This window comes from Osmerus eperlanus, chromosome 18 (assembly GCF_963692335.1).
Source record: "Osmerus eperlanus chromosome 18, fOsmEpe2.1, whole genome shotgun sequence".
NCBI classification, from domain to species: domain Eukaryota; kingdom Metazoa; phylum Chordata; class Actinopteri; order Osmeriformes; family Osmeridae; genus Osmerus; species Osmerus eperlanus.
In genome coordinates, this window is record NC_085035.1 from 12136539 (window position 1) to 12151193 (window position 14655).

Consider the following 14655-nt stretch of genomic DNA (forward strand, 5'->3'; position numbering starts at 1 on the left):
ACGGCTCATTTGTAAATTTGCTCAGACTTCTCGATAACCTAGGTAAATAAACACTCGACGACGACTTACATAAAACCGTTGCGCCACCTACTCTTCTGGCGGTGAATTGTTTTCAGCACCCACAGCCTACGGAGAACCATAAACGCAGTCTATCCGTCCGTATCCGTAAGCCCGCCCATCCGTTAACGGAGTCGGAGAAGCATACTGCGGCCTTTACAATCAGTGTGTGGTGTGTGATTAAACAGGAATACAAACCTCAGTGTCTCCAGCTTGCAGAGTGGATTCCTCAGTCCAGCAGAGAGCAGCTTCATGCCTGAATCCCCCAGGTTGTTGTTACTCAAGTCCAGCTCTGTCAGATCTGAGGAGGGGAGAGCTGAGGCCAGCGCTTCACAGCACCGTGCTGAGAGGTTACAGTCATTCAGCCTAATAACATAAGGAGAATGTAAGACATCATCAGAGTCATAGTTTGTGTGATAGAATCATACAACAATCAAATATTACATCACAATATGTGCTAAGTCGTATTGTTATTTAAATTCTTCAAATGGCTTATACATACAGAGCAGTTTTGGAGTCTTTGACCACTGGCAGCAGCCTCAGAAGACCTTCCTCTGATCTGGAGTATATCTTCAGGTCAAACACGTCCATCTTCTCTTCTGAAGTCAGCAACAGAAAGATCAGAGCTGACCACTGTGTAGATGAGAGCTTCTTCTCACTGGAGAGACTTCCTGAGCTCAGGTAGTGTTGGATCTCCTCCACCAGAGAATGGTCGTTCAGTTCATTCAGGCAGTGGAACAGATTCATGCATCTCTCTGCAGAGGGATCCTCTCTGATCTTCTCCTTGATGTACTTGATTGTTTTCTCATGGCTCTGTGTGTTGCTTCTTGTCTGAGTCAGTAGGCCTCGTAAGTGAGTCTGGTTGGACTCCATTGAGAGGCCCAGCAGGAAGCGGAGGAAAAGGTCCAGCTGTCCATTCTTACTCTGCAAGGCCTTGTCCACAGCACTCTTGTAGAATCGGACTTCTGGTTTCTCTTTGAAAAGAGCCAAAAGTTTGTTGGAACTGGAAGCTGATGGAGTCTCAGACATCAGATTCTGCTCGTTGTTGATGAATGAGAGAAACACAAACACAGCAGCCAGAAACTCCTGAAAGCTCAGATGGACAAAGCAGAACACCTTCTCCTGGAAGACTTTACCATCCTGTCTGAAGATCTGTGTGAACACTCCTGAGTGCACTGAGGCATCACAGACATCAATGTCACACTCTGTCAGGTCTTTCTCATAGAAAATCAGGTTGCCTTTGTCCAGCTGGTGGAAGGCCAGTTTTCCCAGTGACAGAATACTCTGAATGCTCTCTTCATCCCAGTGTGGATTGGTCTCAGTTTTCCCAGCATACTTCACTTTCCTCTGTTTGGTCTGTAACACCAGGAAGGTTGTGTACATCTCAGTCAGGGTCTTGGGCATCTTCTCTTTCTTCTCTGTTCTCAGCATGTGTTCAAGGACTGTAAAAGTAATCCAAGAGAAGACTGGTATGTGGCACATGATGTAGAGGATCCTTGATGTCTTGATGTGTGAGATGATTCTCTTGGCCAGGATCTCATCACTGCATCTCTTCATGATGTACTCATCCTTCTGTGGGTCATTGAACCCTCGTACCTCTGTCACCAGGTCAACACACTCAGAAGGGATCTGATTGGCTGCTGCAGGTCGAGTGGTGATCCAGATGAGAGCAGAGGGAAGCAACTTTCCTCTGATCAGGTTGGTCAGCAGCACATCCACTGAGGTGGACTCTGTGGCATCACACCAGCTCTTGTTCTTTTTGAAGGCTAAGGGCAGTCGACACTCATCCAGACCGTCAAAGACAAACAGAACGTTGTACTTGTCGTAGTTGGAGATTCCTGATTCTCTGGTTTCTGAGAAGAAGTGATGGACAAGTTCCATCAGACTGAACTCTTTTCCATCCAACAAATTCAGCTCTCGAAATGGCAGAGGAAAGATTAACTGGATTTCCTGATTGGCTAGTCCTTCAGCCCAATCCGTGATGAACTTCTGCACAGAGACAGTTTTTCCGATGCCAGCAACTCCTTTTGTCAGAACAATTCTGATAGGTGTATCTCGTCCAGCTGAGGGTTTAAAGATGTTGTTGCATGTGATGGCTGTTTCTGTTCTTGCTGATTTCCTGGATGCTGTCTCAATCTGTCTCACCTCATGTTCTTTATTGATCTCTCCACTCTCACCCTCTGTGATGTAGAGATCTGTGTAGATCTTATTGAGAAGAGTTGTATTTCCTTGTTTGGCTATGCCCTCGAACACAGTTTCAAACTTCTTCTTTAGTTCAGATTTGAGTTTCTGTTGACAAATCTCAGCACGCTCATCTAAACAAAAAACAACACATGTTAAGTGTGTGTTTTTGTTAAACGTAGTTTTGATTATTCACAGATTATGAACTGAGAATGTTTCCTCTACATTCAATTCAAAACATATTTCAAATCTATGATCATTTATCAGGTACACAATAATGAAACAGCTTAGTATACTCACACATAGTACAAAGTCATAGGAAGATCTACACAACATTGGGCTACTCTGAGTCTCATAACTTTCTTTGTATATCTAACCTTCATCATGTATTATTAATCGGTCAACTAAGACTAAATATGGAGTCTCTTACTTTTCTCCAGAGTGTCAGCCAGCTCCTTCTGGTTCATGTTCCTCAGGACGTGCAGTGTGATCTTCAGAGCTCCCTTTCTGGCACTGCTCTCCTGCTTCTGATATTCAGGGTCCACCACTTCCTGGTCCTCCCTCTGACTCTCTAAGCCTTCTGGGAAATCTGAACTCAGAATCCTCTTCATCCTCTTCAGCTCTTTCTTCACAAACCTGATGACCGTCTCCTCAAGCACCTGAAACAGAGAGGGAAGATATCAGACGAACCAGGAACTCTATACACAGTAGAACAATATGATTAAAATGAATATGTTCATCTAAAGTTTGTACTTTAGATTAACACAAAACTCACTGTGAATATGGAGGACAAGTCCTCATGGTGACTCTGGTCTGACTCAGACTTCTCCTGTTGATCTCTGAGGACAAGAGATGACATTACTTAACCACATGAACCACATGTACAAGGGCTGATCATCTACTAAAGAGTGTATCATACATAAGCATGAGTGGTAAACTGAACTGTATCCACTCATGCATACACACAGACACACTGTATAAGAGTGATACCATCACTACCAAGTAAACCATCTTCTATACCACTACAAGGCACTATTCCTTTAATACATTCCACCACCTCACACAGGGCTGCATGTTTGCTAGCAGCCTGCTTTAGACACTGCAGCACTCCTCCACCCAGGAGTTTAAGACCTTCTGGTCTCAACCAGTCTAAGTGGGCTGAGCCCTGCCCGGTCTGTGCTCATACCAGGCCTGGTACCTGCAGGGCTGGACACTGACTCTCATGCTGTCTGTGTGTGTGTGTGTGTGTGTGTGTGTGTGTGTGTGTGTGTGTGTGTGTAGGGAGGTTATTGTTGTCAAACTTCCACTAGAGCTGCACTGATCTCTCTTATTTGTATGTAAAGCTATTATAACAAAATTATTAAGCCTTTTAAGGTGGAGAAGTAACTCACAGGCTTATCCTAGAGTTCGCTCTAGTCTCTACTAAATTAAATACTTTTTCTGCACCGACATGGAATGACCTAATGGTAGTATGGTATGGCTTGCATAATTGCATTTGTTTCAGGGTAGTTTGTTGTGGTTGTGTTGTGGTTGTGTCTCTGTGTTAATGTCAGGGAAAGTTCAACATTAAAGCAGCACAGTGGACTGGTAGGTTGTGGTCCTGTCTCTCACTGATCAAACACAACAAGGAGGTCAAAGGGTTTGATGTGCCTGATGGTGGTCTAGTGGTTAAACCATAGATACAGAAAGAGAAGACCAACACCACATGTTAATGATATAATATTAAATAACAGCTCCCTCTCACTGTGTAGCTCTACCTCATGGTCTGAACATCAGCCAGGCTATGAGTTCTGACTTTGTTTAGTATACATGTCACATGATGATCCTGAATCTAATGATGACGTTATACTTCGTTATACAGACGGCTTCTTTACATCATGTCACCTTCATCACGTAACATTGAACACCAGCAGAGGTCAGTACATACCCTTCCTCATTAGAAGGTCCTCCTCCATCACTGAACGTGACAGGTCGATACATAGACCTGTCACTCTTCATGGACACACAGCTGGGTACAGGTGAGGCTGGTCTCTGCTGTCTGATCCTGTCAACAAACACAACAAAGTGTCTTACAAACATAAATCACTAAAGTAGACACCACAGATATATCATACTGTCCAACATGTGTTGCTGTAGTCATTCATCAGTAGGGTTTAGAACCAGGCTTGAATATTGCTGATCAACTTGAATGAGTCAGACAGGCATGTTTCCAGACCTGTTGTTACTCTGTATCTCTCACTGTGAACCTTTACCACATGGTCTGTATGTCAGCCAGGCTGGCAGTCAGCAGCTCTAACCCTGTGTTTTAGTAGGGATGTGATGAGGGATACTTTAGTATCTACAGTCAGCAGCTCTAACTCTGTGTTTTAGTAGGGATGTGATGAGGGATACTTTAGTATCTACAGTCAGCATCTCTAACCCTGTGTTTTAGTAGGGATGTGATGAGGGATACTTTAGTATCTACAGTCAGCATCTCTAACCCTGTGTTTTAGTAGAGATTTTACATGATAAAGCAAAGGTCTACATTGGACTTTTAGATTATAAATACTACTACTTCACTTAAAAAAATGTCTTTACCAGTGAGCAACATGTCCCCTTTCATGGATTATTTCCAAGCATTTTAACTGCTCAGTATTACCAACAAACAGGTGTTGGCAATTAATGGGTATGGCCTGACCAACTGTATACACTTAACAATTAGACAGTAAAGACAATAAACAGTAGGGATTGAGACTGGCAGGTTGTGCTCTGACAGGAATAAGTAATGTTGCATTGATTCATGTGGGCCCAAGTACATTTAAACACTATTACTATAATCACATATAAACTATCAGACAAATATATAATAATATAGGAATATTGAGTCCCAGTAGAGACGGCTTCTTCATACCATGTCACCTTCATCACATAACATTGAACACCGGCAGAGGTCAGTACATACCCTTCTTCATTAGAAGGTCCTCCTCCAGCTTTGAAATTGATAGGTTTATCCATAGACCTGTCACTCTTCATGGACACACAGCTGGGTACAGGTGAGGCTGGTCTCTCCTGGATTGGGCTTCAACACAACAGAGACAGACCTTCAGTCTCTCATTTATTCTGACTAATGATGATGTCATAATATCACTGCTGAGCTCTGAGATGGAAAACAGTCATGAACAGGTATGGATTCTCATCTTACCTCTTAGCTTTGGTGTCCATGTCATGTTCCCCAGAGAGACTAATTTTAGAGGCAGTGCCCCCTTCCTCTCTCTCTCCAGAGAGACTCATTTTAGAGGCAGTGCCCCCTTCCTCTCTCTCCCCAGAGAGACTCATTTTAGAGGCAGTGCCCCCTCCTCCCTCTCAAAGTCAGAACTTCTCTCCTCAGGGTCAGATTAGGATTTTGAAGCCAGACCTGTTGACCTGTAAACAAACAACAGTTAGAATCCAACCCTATCAGACTGTTACCTCAAGAGAGGAAGGAAAACTAACTTTATACCCTCATTAAGAACACACCACTATGATGTAAACAACTCAGTTAAAATGTATTCAGTACCTCAGTCATTTACCTCATACTGACATAAGACAACAGAAGACAACAGAGAAGACAACAAGCTCCACTCCATCTTACTGCTCCATCAGCTGTACTGAGCACTACCTCACTTCCTCTTACAACAAGCTCCACTCCATCTTACTGCTCCATCAGCTGTACTGAGCACTACCTCACTTCCTCTTACAACAAGCTCCACTCCATCATACTGCACCATCAGCTGTACTGAGCACTACCTCACTTCCTCTTACAACAAGCTCCACTCCATCATACTGCACCATCAGCTGTACTGAGCACTACCTCACTTCCTCTTACAACAAGCTCCACTCCATCATACTGCACCATCAGCTGTACTGAGCACTACCTCACTTCCTCTTACAACAAGCTCCACTCCATCATACTGCTCCATCAGCTGTACTGAGCACTACCTCACTTCCTCTTACAACAAGCTCCACTCCATCATACTGCTCCATCAGCTGTACTGAGCACTACCTCACTTCCTCTTACATTTACATTTATTCATTTAGCAGACGCTTTTATCCAAAGCGACTTCCAAGAGAGAGCTTTACAAAGTGCATAGGTCACTGATCATAACAACGAGATAGCCACAAAAACATTGCGAGTAGCCAAAACATGAAGCACACATTGTGAACAACCAAAGTAAGTGCCAAAGGGAAGAACCATAAGAGCATGTAGTTAAACAAGTTACAATTAAACAACATGAACTGCTATAAGTGCAAGTGTACCTGTGGAAAAAACAAGCAACAATAATAAAAACAATATATCACAGCGAGTACAAACAATTTTAAATCAGTTACCATTAACCACAAGAGCAACAAGTCTCTGAGCAAGAGTCATTGTGATCCTTGAGGAAACTAACATCGGGTCAAGCGAACCATTCCTAAGTACCGTTGTACTCCCGGAACAAGTGCGTCTTGAGCCTTTTCTTGAAGGTGGAGAGACAGTCAGTGTCTCTGATGGAGGTGGGGAGTTGATTCCACCACTGGGGGGCCAGACAGGAGAAGAGCTTGTGTTGGGACCGGGCGGTCTTGAGCGGTGGGACCACCAGGCGGTTGTCTGAAGAAGACCGTAGGTGACGGGTGGGGGTGTAAGGCTGCAGGAGAGACTTGATGTAGACGGGTGCAGTCCCGTTCACTGCTCGGAAGGTCAATACCAGGGTCTTGAATCTGATACGGGCCATGATAGGTAGCCAGTGGAGAGAGATGAGGAGCGGGGTAACATGGGAGCGTCTGGGTAGATTGTAGACCAGGCACAAAACTGGTTGTTGGACTGTTGCAGACACATGAGACAGGATTATAACCAGGATTAAATGCCTGGAATGCTGCACCTAAAAGACTTTCACTGTACCATGAAGTATGACCCTGACTCCACAGATTTTGAGTGGGGCATTGAATGGGATGAGTACTTTGATGGATGACACCCTGGGTAAACACTCCCTTTGAACAACAAGACTTGGGGGCCCATGGTCAGACAGATGTCTGCACCATCACATCTAGCTCCCTTTAACCAACAGTGGAAACTAGCACAACCGAGAGACTTTTTGAGAGGAATGTTGAAATAACAGCAGAAAGCCATGTTGTAACCACTGAACCCAGACAAGCTCCAGACCTCTGTGTGTTCCCTGGTGACCCCTGAACTTGACCAAACCCTCTCTGGGGTTCTGATACCTTGTGGCAGACAGGAAATGTTGTTGGTCTGATTAAAGTTTGTCATGGCCTTACAGTAGCATATGAGAGGTGGGGGCAGGGTGACACCCAGCCTTACAGTAGCATGAAAGAGAGGAGGTAAAGGAGGAGAGAGGGGGAGGTGTAGAGGAGGAGAGAGGAGGTAAGGAGACAGGGGGTGAGGAGGAGAGAGGAGGGGGATGAGTAGAGGAGGAGAGAGGAGGTAAAGGAGACAGGGGGTGAGCAGGAGAGAGGGGGAGGAGTAGAGGAGGAGAGAGGAGGTAAAGGAGGAGAGAGGGGGAGGAGTAGAGGAGGGGAGAGAAGGTACGGAGACAGGGGGTGAGGAGAAGAGAGGGGGAGGAGTAGAGGAGGAGAGAGGAGGTAAAGGAGGAGAGAGGGGGAGGAGTAGAGGAGGAGAGAGAAGGTATGGTGTGTGGGGTGTATGTATGTATGTATGTGTATGTATATAGGAGGTCAGATGGCTGAGCGGTTAGGGAGTCGGGCTATTAATCAGAAGGTTGTTGTTTCGATTCCCGGCTGTGCAAAATGACGTTGTGTCCTTGGGCAAGGCACTTCACCCTACTTGCCTCGGGGAGAATGTCCCTGTACTTACTGTAAGTCGCTCTGGATAAGAGCGTCTGCTAAATGTCTAAATGTAAATATAGGTTTACATAATAATAATATTATATGTGTATGTTTGTAGGTGTTTGCTGTATACTGTACAGTATGCTTGTGTTGTCAATATTTGACCTATAATATCCTAACTTGCCAATAAAGCACTTAAAATATTTTGATAAAAAGTGAAAGAGATAGAGGGGAAGTGAGAAAGGGAGAGGGAGAGAGAGAGAGAGAGAGAGAGAGAGAGAGAGAGAGAGAGAGAGAGAAAGAGAGAGAGTGAGGGGGGGAGAGTGAGGGGGGGGGAGAGAGAGAGAGAGAGAGAGAGAGAGAGAGAGAGAGAGAGAGAGAGAGAGAGAGAGAGAGAGAGAGAGAGAGAGAGAGAGAGAGAATGTTTTCCATTATTGTGTGTAGAAGCACTAATCAGTGGTTCACAATGCAGCCATGTCCTAGTGCTGCCCCCTAGTGGTGCTACAGGACACTTGTCTCATTGAAACAATGTCAAGACTTTACAAGAGTTTAGGTCCTCAATGTTTCTTCTGATATTAGTCACCTCTTCAGGGGCCCTAGCAGTAGACCAGCTGGACACAAATGAAGGCTCTCCAGCAGCCTGTTGGTCATGTGATTAGAGAGCTGGGGGAGCTGTTATAGAGCAGTCAGAGACACACCTGGAGGATACAGCCTTGGAGAGGAGGGCAGGAAGTGATCAGTTCCCCCATAACCACCCAGGGTGGAGGGAGGACCTACACACCAGACGTAGGTCAACCAGGTGTTCCACCCTGGAGAAATGGAGAAGCCCAGTATTTAGTTGTGGCTGGGAGGGATCAGCCAGGGGCTCAGTATTTCATCAGTACAGTGGGAGAATTCTGAACTTCATGATATGTGTGTCAGTACTACAGGATTTAATTGAAACAATCTATGTTAAAGTTTGAGCAGGAAAAATATGTAGATTACACCTTGTACCTCATAAACAAGGTAGAGCAGGTAAATGATGTAGGCTACACCTTGTACCTCATAAACAAGGTAGAGCAGGTAAATGATGTAGGCTACACCTTGTACCTCATAAACAAGGTAGAGCAGGTAAATGATGTAGGCTACACCTTGTACCTCATAAACAAGGTAGAGCAGGTAAATGATGTAGGCTACACCTTGTACCTCAAAAACTGTCAAATATACAAGCAAGAAGTCATAAAAGACAAAAACATTGCAGTGTGAAATCTGTAGCACTCCCATTGAAAAGCTTTTTTTCAACATACCAATTGCACCTCAAATTCAGACACTGCTTTAGAATCCTCCCATTCAAAACAGCATGAGCTACAGACACCAAGGGCCACAGAATGAACATGTCACCTCGAACATATATCATGGTGAAAGATATCAAAACGTATCAAAACCAGTTGGAATTCTGTCAGATCCAAACAATTTGTCTTTTCATTTCAGTTCTGACAGCTCCCCTGTGTACATGTCTTCCAGATGTTCAATATGGCCGATACAGCTGCATTTAAACAAGCTCCCTCCCAGAAGGAGATCTCAGAAGGGAGCGCTTGTGGGTCTTTGGTTTGGTGCTCAAGAGACACTCCTGTCCATTTTCTCTGACTCTTTGTTGGCCAAAACACTGGCATCTAAAGGTGTTTCAGAGAAAAACTGGAACATGTGTGAACAGCAAGATTGTTGGACTATGTGGTTGTGTAAATGTAAAGGCAAGACGAGCCATGAAAAACACCACACAGTTTAAAGGGTACTTTGGTTGTGGCTTCTGTTTACATCCTGGTACTCTAGTAGAGAAACAGGAGAGGTACACTGTGCTGCTACAGAACATCCTGACAGAGAGGTAAAGAACATGCTGGAAGATACATAGCAAGCAGTAGAGAAACAGGTGAAGGACACTGTGGAGGTAGTCAGGTGGAGGAGAGCTGGAGGGAGATACAGGTGGAGGTAGTCAGGTGGAGGAGAGCTGGAGGGAGATACAGGTGGAGGTAGTCAGGTGGAGGAGAGCTGGAGGGAGATACAGGTGGAGGTAGTCAGGTGGAGGAGAGCTGGAGGGAGATACAGGTGGAGGTAGTCAGGTGGAGGAGAGCTGGAGGGAGATACAGGTGGAAGTAGTCAGGAAGTAAATCAGACTAAACTGTCTGATTCTCGTGTCTCTGGTTCAGATGGCCCATCTGTTACATTCCAGCTTATACAGTGCTCTTGGAAGATGACACTAGTTTTATTTAGACTTGCTTCATGTAGAAATATTAAATGTTTTTATAAAAGTGGTCTCTTTTGTAACTGATGGATTGTCTAAATGTTTATTATATGAATCTCTTCTGATAACCAGCCAGTTACTCCTCAACTGTACTCATCACTCCTGCTCATGTCTGATGTCTTATCAGTCTGTCAGCCTCTGTTCTGTAGAAACCATGTCAGGAATGAGGAAATGCACATGTTGAGAACATGTCCCTCCCTGTAACAGATGACAGAGCTAACCAGACCGGTTGAGGTAACAGAGGTTTAGTCTGAGAACATTTGAGGCAAAGTTAACCCAGAGATGGACACTTGGTGAGACTGAGGGGGTGCAGTCTACAAGATGCAGTCTGTGTATATAGGAGAGGTCTACAAGATGCAGTCTGTGTATATAGGAGAGGTCTACAAGATGCAGTTTGTGTATATAGGAGAGGTCTACAAGATGCAGTCTGTGTATATAGGAGAGTTATAAACATAATGGGATATATCATCATGCTTTCCTTCATTAACCTGCATTGAACAAATCTCCACTTCCCAAGGTGCTGGTTTGTCACTCAGGTCATTTATATCAGTTAAGCATCCTGGGCCTCCTGAGACATGATCCTGACTGAACCATACAGACAGGTCATTCTCTCTCTCTCTCTCTCTCTCTCTCTCTCTCTCTCTCTCTCTCTCTCTCTCTCTCTCTCTCTCTCTCTCTCTCTCTCTCTCTCACTCTCTCTCTCTCTCTCTCTCTCTCTCTCTCTCTCTCTCTCTGTTGATGATCCTGACTGAACCATCCATACAGACAGGTCATTCTCTCTCTCTCTCTGTTCCTTTCAGACAGAACAGTGCAGGGGGGCACTAGGGACCACCACCCTTTTCTAACCATTTCTCTTTATCCTCTCGCTCTCTCTCATTCAATTCAATTCAGCTTTATTAGCATGACAGTCATTTCAACCGTATTGCCAAAGCAAGACGCACAATAACAGACAACCATACATCAACAACTCTCTCTTTCCATTCTTGCCTGTCCAGGTAAAATGTCGTTTTAACTGACACTTCTGTGGTATAAGAGAACATTATTGTTCCTACACTCTCTGCTCTCTGACAGTAAACTTAGTAACAGTGATAACTAAATTACATCTTCTGTGTTGCCAACCTCCGTGTTCTGTGTAAACTATGTAATGAATGAGGAAACACCTGTAGTTAAGCCCAGGCAGCACCAGCAGTTATGGATCCCATGAAAAAGACATGACCTGTCCCTTATAAATATAATCATTCCACTCATGACACATCACACCAATGAATCATTCAGAAGTGTACAAAGAAAAGTAGAATGGAGCAACAAAACACACTAAGCTAAACTTAACCCTACGCTGCAGTGCTATAAACTAAACCTTACTGTTAGGACCTCTGCAACAAAACCTGTTTTTGAGCTAAACTTAACCCTATGCTGACAGTGCTAGCTAGTTCAATCTACTGTCTGCTCAAAAATAAATATAAACGCTCCCAGGGTCTTTCTCATGCTCAGGATACTCTTGCACAGTGCAAATGAAACATTCACCAATGTACAGAGGAACACATGGAACAGGTTTACACTAGAGGGTGTATTGAATGAAGGTTTATGTCATCATAGGTTGTCATAGGCTATCCATCTCTTTGACCCACAATCAAAAGATGTTAGCACTAGCTCCCCAGTCTATAGAGGAGCAAAACACTCTAAATATGATATACTAATAATATTCTTTAAACCTTAATGACACATACAGTGTTGTTGTCAAATATCCTAGTCTGTCTCCTCCCTGGACACTGATAACTGATAACACAGTACATCCTCTTCCTGTTGATCAGCACAGGTGGGAGTTCCTTAACCACTGACTGACATTGTTGCCAACACAATAGCCTATGACAACATTTACAGACACAATAGACATGTTTAACATACATTAAATAATGTTATATTGTAGCCTAGGATCTATTCTGTTAAACAAACACATGTCCAGTACTTGAAAGGATAAGACATCTGACCAGGAATAGAGATGCTAATTGACTTAATCATAACCTATCCTGGACTGACAGTAATTCTTCACTCTCCAACATATGAATAAACACCTTCTACTGACCTTTATAAAACTCTGGTTTCACCATCAGCCTCCTCTCTGTGCTCCATCTGGTTCTGTGTGTGTCTGACAGTAATGCTGATAGTCTGATCACCTGGTGTGCTACCGTGTACTCATCTGATCCCAACATTAAAGACTGCTCTTACTGCTGTTGTATTGTTACTGTTCATGGAACATTCTGTACATATTATTCAAGTCCGAACATGTACCCCTCACTCTTGGTTGATCCTGTTTGAAGTCTCAGTACTGGAATTGACTTCTGCAAGGGTGCATGATGCCCAAACATGATGGAGAAAGGCAGAGGTTTGAAGGAGAGGGGGGAGGAGTAGAGGAGGAGAGAGAAGGTAAAGGAGACAGGGGGTGAGGAGGAGAGAGGGGGAGGAGTAGAGGAGGAGAGAGGAGGTAACGGAGACAGGGGGTGAGGAGGAGAGAGGGGAGGAGTAGAGGAGGAGAGAGGAGGTAAAGGAGACAGGGGGTGAGGAGGAGGAGTAGAGGAGGAGAGAGGGAGTAAAGGAGACAGGGGTGAGGAGGAGAGAGGGGGAGGAGTAGAGGAGGAGAGAGGAGGTAAAGGAGACAAGGGGTGAGGAGGAGGAGTAGAGGAGGAGAGAGGAGGTAAAGGAGACAGGGGGTGAGGAGGAGAGAGGGGGAGGAGTAGAGGAGAGGAGGAGAGAGGAGGTAAAGGAGACAGGGGGTGAGGAGGAGAGAGGGGGAGGAGTAGAGGAGGAGAGAGGAGGTAAAGGAGACAGGGGGTGAGGAGGAGAGAGGGGGAGGAGTAGAGGAGGAGAGAGGAGGTAAAGGAGACAGGGGGTGAGGAGGAGAGAGGGGGAGGAGTAGAGGAGGAGAGAGAAGGTAAAGAAGACAGGGGGTGAGGAGGAGGAGTAGAGGAAGAGGTAAAGAAGACAGGGGGTGAGGAGGAGAGAGGGGGAGGAGTAAAGGAGGAGAGAGGAGGTAAAGGAGACAGGGGGTGAGGAGGAGAGAGGGGGAGGAGTAGAGGAGGAGAGAAAAAGGTAAAGGAGACAGGGGGTGAGGAGGAGAGAGGGGGAGGATTTGATCATGGTTAAGGCGTGTTGTGACTCGCACTTGAGATCCTTTTTCTTAACCTGAATCTTGACTGGAAGGAGAGAGAGAAAAATATAGAGAATGTACACTGTGTATATGTGTGAATGTGTGTAATATTTGTACTGTATATGTAAATATATGTTTGGAAGTGTGAGTGGAGGAGAATGTATTACACCACTGTGTGGTGTATGGGGTGTATGTATGTATGTATGTATGTATGTATAGGTTTACATAATAATAATATTATATGTGTATGTTTGTAGGTGTTTGCTGTATACTGTACAGTATGCTTGTGTTGTCAATATTTGACCTATAATATCCTAACTTGCCAATAAAGCACTTAAAATATTTTGATAAAAAGTGAAAGAGATAGAGGGGAAGTGAGAAAGGGAGAGGGAGAGAGAGAGAGAGAGAGAGAGAGAGAGTGAGGGGGAGAGAGAGAGAGAGAGAGAGAGAGAGAGGGAGGGAGAGAGTGAGAAGGGGAGAGAGAGAGAGAGAGAGAGAGAGAGAGAGAGAGAGAGAGAGAGAGAGAGAGAGAGAGAGAGAGAGAGAGAGAGAGAGAAGAGAGAGAGAGAGAGAGAGAGAGAGAGAGAGAGAGAGAGAGAGAATCTGAAATTGGGAGAGCTTCCCAATCTGAAGCTCTCCCCTACTGGGAGCTTCAGAGACCACCCTCCTCCTACCCACCACCACCCTAGAATCATCCCCCCTGCTGCGAGGAGACACAACAATCCAGCCTGGACATCCCACTCCCCACACAGCCACCACCTCACCACTGAGGCACAACCAGAGGAGACCACCTTCCCCCTCCCCAACGTCTGCCCACCAACACCCTCCACACCCACAGCAGCAGAGCTATGCTGCAGCCCCCTGTCCCCCTCCACACCCTCAGCAGCAGAGCTATGCTGCAGCCCCCTGTCCCCCTCCACACCCACAGCAGCAGAGCTATGCTGCAGCCCCCCTGTCCCCCTCCACACCCTCAGCAGCAGAGCTATGCTGCAGCCCCCTGTCCCCCTCCACACCCTCAGCAGCAGAGCTATGCAGGAGCCCCCCTGTCCCCCTCCACACCCACAGCAGCAGAGCTATGCTGCAGCCCCCTGTCCCCCTCCACACCCACAGCAGCAGAGCTATGCTGCAGCCCCCTGTCCCCCTCCACACCCACAGCAGCAGAGCTATGCTGCAGCCCCCTGTCCCCCTTCCACAC

The 14655-nt window shown here is 45.5% G+C and overlaps 1 protein-coding gene across 2 annotated transcripts in view; it reads right to left on the reverse strand.

Annotated features, from left to right (window-relative positions):
* The window catches only part of LOC134038949 (NACHT, LRR and PYD domains-containing protein 12-like), a 495359-nt gene that overhangs the window by 348035 nt on the left and 132669 nt on the right, over positions 1–14655 (reverse strand). The window contains exons 1-8 of one of the 2 annotated variants that reach the window (XM_062484635.1): positions 12399–12535; positions 5420–5640; positions 5180–5296; positions 4166–4282; positions 3014–3077; positions 2669–2897; positions 560–2372; positions 256–423 (exon numbers count right to left, since the gene is read on the reverse strand). The exons of the other annotated variant lie outside the window; for it this stretch is intronic. Of the exons in view, the coding sequence (XP_062340619.1) occupies positions 256–423; positions 560–2372; positions 2669–2897; positions 3014–3077; positions 4166–4282; positions 5180–5296; positions 5420–5553 (2642 nt within the window). The 5' untranslated portion in view covers positions 5554–5640; positions 12399–12535. Of the gene's footprint in view, positions 1–255; positions 424–559; positions 2373–2668; positions 2898–3013; positions 3078–4165; positions 4283–5179; positions 5297–5419; positions 5641–12398; positions 12536–14655 lie in introns of those variants that run through there. 2 annotated transcript variants of the gene reach the window in all.